This window comes from Aquarana catesbeiana, linkage group LG02, assembly GCF_042186555.1.
Source record: "Aquarana catesbeiana isolate 2022-GZ linkage group LG02, ASM4218655v1, whole genome shotgun sequence".
Taxonomy (NCBI): Eukaryota; Metazoa; Chordata; class Amphibia; order Anura; family Ranidae; genus Aquarana; species Aquarana catesbeiana.
The window spans coordinates 103,892,210-103,900,532 of NC_133325.1; the positions used below are offsets into that span (position 1 = coordinate 103,892,210).

The 8,323-nt window shown below is 44.7% G+C and overlaps 1 protein-coding gene across 1 annotated transcript in view; it reads left to right on the forward strand.

Moving 5' to 3' along the window:
- The window catches only part of CCDC169 (coiled-coil domain containing 169), a 72,170-nt gene extending 65,403 nt beyond the window's left edge, over positions 1-6,767 (forward strand). Inside the window, exon 9 of the mRNA XM_073613309.1 lies at positions 2,092-6,767. Within this exon, the coding sequence (XP_073469410.1) occupies positions 2,092-2,194 (103 nt within the window). The 3' untranslated portion in view covers positions 2,195-6,767. The remainder of the gene's footprint in view (positions 1-2,091) is intronic.
- Positions 6,768-8,323: the final 1,556 nt, after the last annotated feature.

An 8,323-nucleotide genomic window follows, 5' to 3' on the forward strand; every position in this document is an offset into this window, starting at 1 on the left:
ACCAAAATCCCTCCTGAGATGGGTGCAAACCTGGTAACCAGCTACAAGAAACATCATGACTCTGTGCTTGCTAACAAGTGTTTCTCCACCAAGTACTAAGTCATGCTTTGCTTGGGGATCAATACTTATTTTACTCGCTGAACTGCAACTCAATTTATAAAATGTATGTGTTTTTTTCTGGGTTTTTGGTTGATATTCTGTCTCTATCATTTAAAATACACCTATGATAAAAAATGATAGACCCTTTCTTTGTAAGTGTGCAAAAAAAAATCTGCAGGAGATCAAATAATTATTTTCCCCACTGTATGAACGGTCAGTATTTTGCTTTGAATTTGATGCAGGCATTTCATCACAATGTAAAAGTGGCACAATTTAGAACTACTCACAGTGATCCAGGTGTAACTTGCAGTGCTCTCCCCGTTGGTTGCAGTGAAGGGAGCAGGCGCCTATGCACCATTCAGGGGTGTAGAAGCATCATTAGAGAAAGGAAGGCGCACTGCTCACCGTCTCAGTGCATGAATATGTGAATGAGTGTTGCCTCAGCCAGTGCCACTCTAGCCACTCCCCCTGACATGTTTCCCTTTGCATGCCAGGGAGATCTCTGTGACCAAGCTCCGGTGTGCCGGGCGAAATATGTCAGGAGGCGACTGGAGCAGGACTGGCTGAGGCCACACTCATTCACATATTCATGCACTGGGTCAGTGAGCGGTGCTCCTTCCTTTCTCTGATGACATTTTAGAACTTCATGAATTTGGCGCAGGAGTTGCTGTCGGAGGCAAAAGTTTCACAGATGCTTCATGAATTTGGCGCAACACATTAACAAGTAGTATTAACGTAAGAATAAATGTGCAGCAGCCTTATTGAATTCCCTCTTTGTCTTGTAAAACCTGCACTACTTTCATTTAAAAAATGCATTTATTGTTTTATTAATGATGACAGGGCTGCATTAATTTATGTATTTTATATCTGCCTAGAGTTTAGCTTTAAAGCATACATTTACTTATTAAAAATTTTAAAAATCGGCACAAGGGTATTACTTACCTTCAATGTGATGTGTTCCTTGTGCTACTGTGTATGCCCACTGCTGATGCTGTAATCGTCCTGTATGGCAGGGGTTAATAGAATTAAGGGAGCTGTGCCAGAATCTGATCAAGAGTGCCCAACTATGCCTGCCCAACTCTGCCATTCATACATGCCATACTACAGCTTTGTGATCCATGAATGGAGGGGGTGGACCTTTCAATCATCCACCCATCCTCTGTTCCTAGATTGTGTTGCTGTAGTAATGGTTTCTATGAATGGAGCAGCTGGGCAGAAAGGGTAGGCATAGTCGGGCTCTCCTGATGAGAGCCTGTCACTGCTACCCTAGTTCTACCAGAGGAGGAAGATTTATGCTAAACTGGGACACAGCATCACAAGGATATTTAGTTCACGCATATTGCAATACATGTTTAAGCTGGCCAACTGCGTCAAAGTAATCCCTCTTTAGCCCGTCCTACTCTGCTTTGCCATTGCAAATGCTACTGTGGACACTATGCCAACCTGGGGCAAAAAGGCACAAATTGGGGGAGAGCTACATGGTTTAGGTCTGGCCACTGACCTGCAATGCAATAGAAACAAGATTTGCCTGTGCTCAGATCCCAATAGCTCATCCGTGCATATAATCTACCAGGTGCTAAAGGGGTTTGACCACATATTAACACTAAAAATGCTGTATTAACCCTCTGCACAGTGCATTACCCTTTCAAGCAAACTATGCAAAGTTGACATGGTGTCCACAGTAGCATTTGCAGTGGCAAAGCACAGTAGGACTGGCTAAAGAGGGATTATCCCACATGTATTACATGTGAAGCAAATTGTTTTTAAGTAGAATAATTCTCAACCAGCTGTTTTCTATGTGTATGTTTTTATATTACAAAAGCAAAATGATTATCTAAAACCTGTATTTTTCTGGTCTCATTTTATAATGTCTCTGCGGCACGGAGCTGTCATTTTGAAAATAGCCACAGTTACATAAAGCTTCCCTCCATTAATGAGATTAAATATAGGTTTTGATCCTATGCATAGTAATGTTTTATTCCTTTTTTACAGAGTAATGTATAATGCATCTGTGAACCAAAGAATGTCTGAAAAAAAGAAAAAGCCAATTAAAAAGACTTTAAAAGTTTCTTCCAAAACAAACCTAGAACGGTGAAGCTAAGGAGTTGTTGGAGGCAATAAGAACAGCTTTCTTCATATACTTTAACCAAGAGGCCCTTTGTTTCTTTCTATCCGAGAAGAACTTTTAGAATTTATGAAATACTAATGCCCCTACACACGATTGGACTTTCCGACAACAAGACCGTGGATTTTTTTCCGAAGGATGTTGGCTCAAACTTGTCTTGCATACACACGGTCACACACATTTGGCCCAAAATTCCGAACGTGAGAACATGGTGACGTACAAGACGTACGACGACCCGAGAAAAAGGAAGTTCAATAGCCACTGCGGCTCCTTCTGCTTGATTCCGAGCATGCATGAATTTTTGTGTGACGAACTTGTGTACACACGATCGGAATTTCTGACGTGAAGTTGACGGAAAATTTGAGAACCTGCTCTCAAACATTTGTGGCCGGAAATTCCGACAGCAAACGTTCGATGGAGCATACACACGGTCGGACTTTCCGACAACAGACTCACATCGAACATTTCCCGTAGAAAAGTCAGACCGTGTGTACGCGTCATTAGAAGACGTAGCAAATTTGCTGTTATCTTCTAATCCAGGGGGCATGTTGTCTGACCTTGCCAAGAACCATATATTGACAACTGCTACTAAAGGCCCATCCTGCAAAGAACCCCGTACTCACAAAAGTTATTGTGCACAGTTTGGCACTTCTTCCTTTCAGCAGACAATCATTACCAAGGGATTAAGCACTGAAGCACAGGTCTTGTTCTTCCTTTGGAACGGATGGGTGATCTGTGTATATGATGGACCTCATTTTGATCTGAACACAAGCATACATTAGTGCATGGATCTGTATGTGGGGAGGTGCAGCATGGTGTGACTGCAGTAAATACTCAGTCCAGAATATGAGTCCAGATGCAGTAACAGAACTGTATTGTAAATGTAGTTCAAATCAGTACAACTGCCCAGCAAGAAGTCAACCCGACCATGCACACTCGCAGTATGTTGCAGCAAACAGTGTAGCACCAGGTTTTGGATGCACTGACAGGATCTGTCTCAAGGGATGGAATGCGGCCTGGCTGGTCTGTGCCCAAACGTGGAGGTTTCCAGGAGGGTTGGTGTGTCCTTGCTCTTTCCCTACTCATCTGGAACCTCTCCTTACCACTATAACTGTCCCTGACAGATGGGTGACCTGACCCTACACTACTTACATGCAAAATGCATAGTAAGCTCGGGAGCCAGTGCCTTAAATAGACTCTGCCTGACCCAAGATGGCCTCCAGAGTCACATGGGGCATCAGCATCCATCCGGATAGCTTCCCCAGTGACCTAGGAAATCATAAGAGGGAACATGTTCCTCCTGACTTCCTCTCCCTCTGCAATGCTGCTGCAGTTCAGTGCCACATGTAGTGGAGAAAGTTGACTGCACCTGCCTACATGTGCCTGGCGCATGTCACTTAGGCAGCACAATCAAGGAACACAGCAGTGAATTAATGGAGTGCCACTGACCTTGTTGGTAAAAAAGATTGTATATTATACACAGATTAAAAATCTGCTGGCTCCATAAGACTCTGATTAACTATATGGACACTAGAATAACTGTTACTGAAAGACCAAACAGTTGTTAATTTGATATAGGTAAGTATAATGTCCCATGCTGAGCATAGGGCACTGGTAGTAGGAGTTTAAGTGGTTGTAAACCCTCATTTAAAAAAAAATAAAAATAACAAATATGCCTATTCTTACCTGCTCTGTGCAATCAATTTGCACAGAGCGGCCCAGATCCTCTTCTTCTGGGGTGCCCCGCTAGCGGTCCAAGCCCCTCCTATTCATCGGGTGCCCCCACAGAAAGCCACTTTCCCTGGGGGCCCCCTTGGGGCCCGCTACCAGGTCCCGCAGCTGCGTCCATTGACACAGGCACCGGGACTCTGCCCCGCCCCTCACTCCCGTGTCAGTGGATTTGATTGACAGCAGTGGGAGCCAATGACTCTCGCTGCTATCAATCTGTCCAATGAAAGAGACAGTGGCTGGAGCCGCTGCGCTTGTGCACTTCGCTTGATCGGATAGGCCTCAGGTAAGAAAATGGGGGGGGGAGGTGAAGCACAAAAGGTTTTTGGGCCTTAATGCATAAAATGCATTAAAGTGAAAAACCTTGAGGCTTTACAACAATTTTAAGTATTGGATAGCAAGGTATACAGCTAGGATCTCTGCTAACTCTCTTATTGGGTCAGTCACTAAACCTCCACCAACACATTATAAAAAATACTATCAGAGGCAACTAGTACAAAAGTTTACATATTTTCAAAATAAGTCTACCCAGCATTAGGGCCCATTCACATGGACACATCCAAAATATGTCCACATAATATGCAGGATCTTGCTGGCAGAAATATCCTGCGTATTTACAGGATGCATGTAACATTTGTACAACGTTTACATACGTACAGTGTATAGGGCCCCTTTTGGCCCCTGTTGCTGCTGAGTCGACATGTCAGTAATAATGTAGATATAAACCTGGGGAAAAAAACACTGACAGGTGGGATTTTTTATTACAGAAAAGACCTTTTTGGACACTTCTGTGCTTCTCCCTGCCTGCTCGGCTCGACTCTGTGCCGTAATGATGTGAATCCCATGCACGTGCATGTGAATGATGTCATAGTGGCCCAGCCCATCAAGTCTCCAAATAGTCTGAACCCAAAAGAAGACCGATAAAAGATGGAAATGCCTGTGACCAGCACTGACAGCACAGCTTTGGAGGGGATTGCTTGACAGGCAAGTCTGCCGTAATGTGCTAATATTTGGTGCATACTAGCACGTTATGGCTAACAGCTCCTGGGAACCCATTTTTTTAAATGATTGAGATTAATTCCTCTTTAGCAATATGTAATGGGTGGTACCTGTGCCGATGATTACACACTGTCGTTCTGAATCAGTCGTTCATGCGCCAACTAACCTCAGGCATTTATGAATCACTACCCAAGGTCATTCTGCACTTCCACTGCTAGCACATCAATAAAGTAGAACTATTAGAGAAATTTCAATAAGGCATTCTTAATCATTTTAATAATTATTAAGCATTTTAATCATTACCAAGGGATTAAACTCCAAAACAGTCTTGTTATTCATTTGCAACACAATTCTGGCATTGCTGATTTTGTCAGAAGCCTCTAGAGCAGAGATATGCAATTAGCGGACCTCCAGCTGTTGCAAAACTACAAGTCCCATCATGCCTCTGCCTCTGGGTGTCATGCTTGTAGCTGTCAGAGTCTTGCTATGCCTCATGGGACTTGTAGTTCTGCAACAGCTGGAGGTCCGCTAATTGCATATCCCTGCTCTAGAGCTTCTAAGTGAACATCTAGTGCTGTAGAGTTCTCTAACAGCCTCCACTACTTCACACTTCTCCTGCACAGAGGGCTCACTGTGGAAAATTACAGATTCTAAATACCCCAGCAGTATAGTGTATGTTACCCCAATATTTCATATTCCTGTTGTACCATGTACTTGTGTTAAAAAGTACCCTGTTCTCTTTTTTTCTTCCTTTGTAGTATACCTGGTGATCCTGCCAGTCCTATTGCTTCCTGTTTCAAACTGATCATGCTAGGCATAAAGGCACATGTATCATGGTCAGTTTTCTGGCTGTGCTTGGAGAATAGCCTAACTGTCTTCCAGTGATCAGACTTGTGCTGCCCCCCCCCCCCACACACACACACACACACGGCCATTCACAGGGAAGATCCGTGTGCTGCGGTTTCTCCACCCCCAGCTCTATAAGCCCCTTAACCTCTGCTCTCAGCTATATATGTGATCACCTATTAAAAAAAGTATTTTTAATATATAAATAGAAATGTTTTGCCTTTAATTTCTATTTCAAACGTTGTTTTACAAGGTGAGGGCTTACATATACTTTAGGGAGATTGCTTATTTGTTATGCAGATGTGTAGATCTGGTCTTTTGCAGTAATTAAATGTAAACTATATTTGTATACTACTTTTTTTTATTATTAATATTTTCTGTGCTATACTGTATGTATATGAATATTTAAAATCTAAAGTGGTTCAGAGGGTCTCTGTACATGTGAATACAGGAACTGAAGATTTAAAAGAACCCATTTCTAACAGAGACATGGAGACTGTCATGTTGTCATCTCGCTTCACAACCTTTAGTTAAAATTATGCACATAAAAGTATTAGACAGTGTGAGCTGCTATGTGTGCTATTTTATATTGTGAGCTGCTAGCACCTAAACCATTCCCATGTACAGTATCTCACAAAAGTGAGTACACCCCTCACATGTTTGTGAATATTTTATTCTATCTTTTCATATGACAACACTGAAGAAATGACACTTTGCTACAATGTAAAGTAGTGAGTGTACAGCTTGTATAACAGTGTAAATTTGCTGTCCCCTTTAAAATAACTCAACACACAGCCATTAATGTCTTAGCCTCTGGCAACAAAAGTGAGTACACCCCTAAGTGAAAATGTCCAAATTGGGCCCAATTAGCCACTTTCCCTCCCCGGTGTCATGTGACTCCTTAGTGTTACAAGGTCTCAGGTGTGAATGGGGAGCAGGTGTGTTAACCACTTAAGGACCGCCTAACGCCGATTTACGTCGGCAAAGCGGCACGGGCAGGCAAAATCACGTACATGTACGTGATTTGCCTTCCGCGGGTGGGGGGTCCGATCGGACCCCCCCCCGCCGCCCGAGGCGGTCCCGTTCTGTTCCCCGGCGATCCGAGATGAGGGGGAGGCCATCCGTTCGTGGCCCCCCCCTCGCGATCGCCGCCGGCCAATGGGAACATTCCTTTGCTGCTGTATGCTAAACAGCAGCAAAGGAAATGATGTCATCTCCCCTCAGCTCGGTATTCCGTTCCAGCGCCGAGGGGAGAAGACATCAATGTAAGTGCACAACACACTACACACACAGTAGAACATGCCAGGCATACAAAACACCCCGATCCCCCCCCCGATCGCCCCCCGATCCCCCCCCAATCACCCCCCCCCCCCCTGTCACAAACTGACACCAGCAGGTTTTTTTTTTTTTTTTTTTTTTTTTCTGATTACTGCATAGTGTCAGTTTGTGACAGTTACAGTGTTGGGACAGTTAGTATTACCCCCCTTTAGGTCTAGGATACCCCCCTAACCCCCCCTAATAAAGTTTTAACCCCTTGATCACCCCCTGTCACCAGTGTTGCTAAGCGATCATTTTTCTGATCGCTGTATTAGTGTCGCTGGTGACGCTAGTTAGGGACGTAAATATTTAGGTTCGCCGTCAGCGTTTTATAGCGTCAGGGACCCCCATATACTATCTAATAAATGTTTTAACCCCTTGATTGCCCCCTAGTTAACCCTTTCACCACTGATCACCGTATAAACGTTACGGTTGACGCTGGTTAGTTCGTTTATTTTTTATAGTGTCAGGGCACCCGCCGTTTATTACCGAATAAAGGTTTAGCCCCCTGATCGCCCGGCGGTGATATGCGTCGCCCCAGGCAGCGTCAGATTAGCGCCAGTACCGCTAACACCCACGCACGCAGCATACGCCTCCCTTAGTGGTATAGTATCTGAACGCATCAATATCTGATCCGATCAGATCTATACTAGCGTCCCCAGCAGTTTAGGGTTCCCAAAAACGCAGTGTTAGCGGGATCAGCCCAGATACCCGCTAGCACCTGCGTTTTGCCCCTCCGCCCGGCCCACCCAAGTGCAGTATCGATCGATCGCTGTCACTTACAAAACACTAAACGCATAACTGCAGCGTTCGCAGAGTCAGGCCTGATCCCTGCGATCGCTAACAGTTTTTTTGGTAGCATTTTGGTGAACTGGCAAGCAAGCACCAGGCAGCGTCAGGTTAGCGCCAGTAGCGCTAACACCCACGCACGCACCGTACAGCTCCCTTAGTGGTATAGTATCTGATCGGATCAATATCTGATCAGATCTATACTAGCGTCCCCAGCAGTTTAGGGTTCCCAAAAACGCAGTGTTAGCGGGATCAGCCCAGATACCTGCTAGCACCTGCGTTTTGCCCCTCCGCCCGGCCCGGCCCACCCAAGTGCAGTATCGATCGATCACTGTCCCTTACAAAACACTAAACGCATAACTGCAGCGTTCGCAGAGTCAGGCCTGATCCCTGCGATCGCTAACAGTTTTTTTGGTAGCG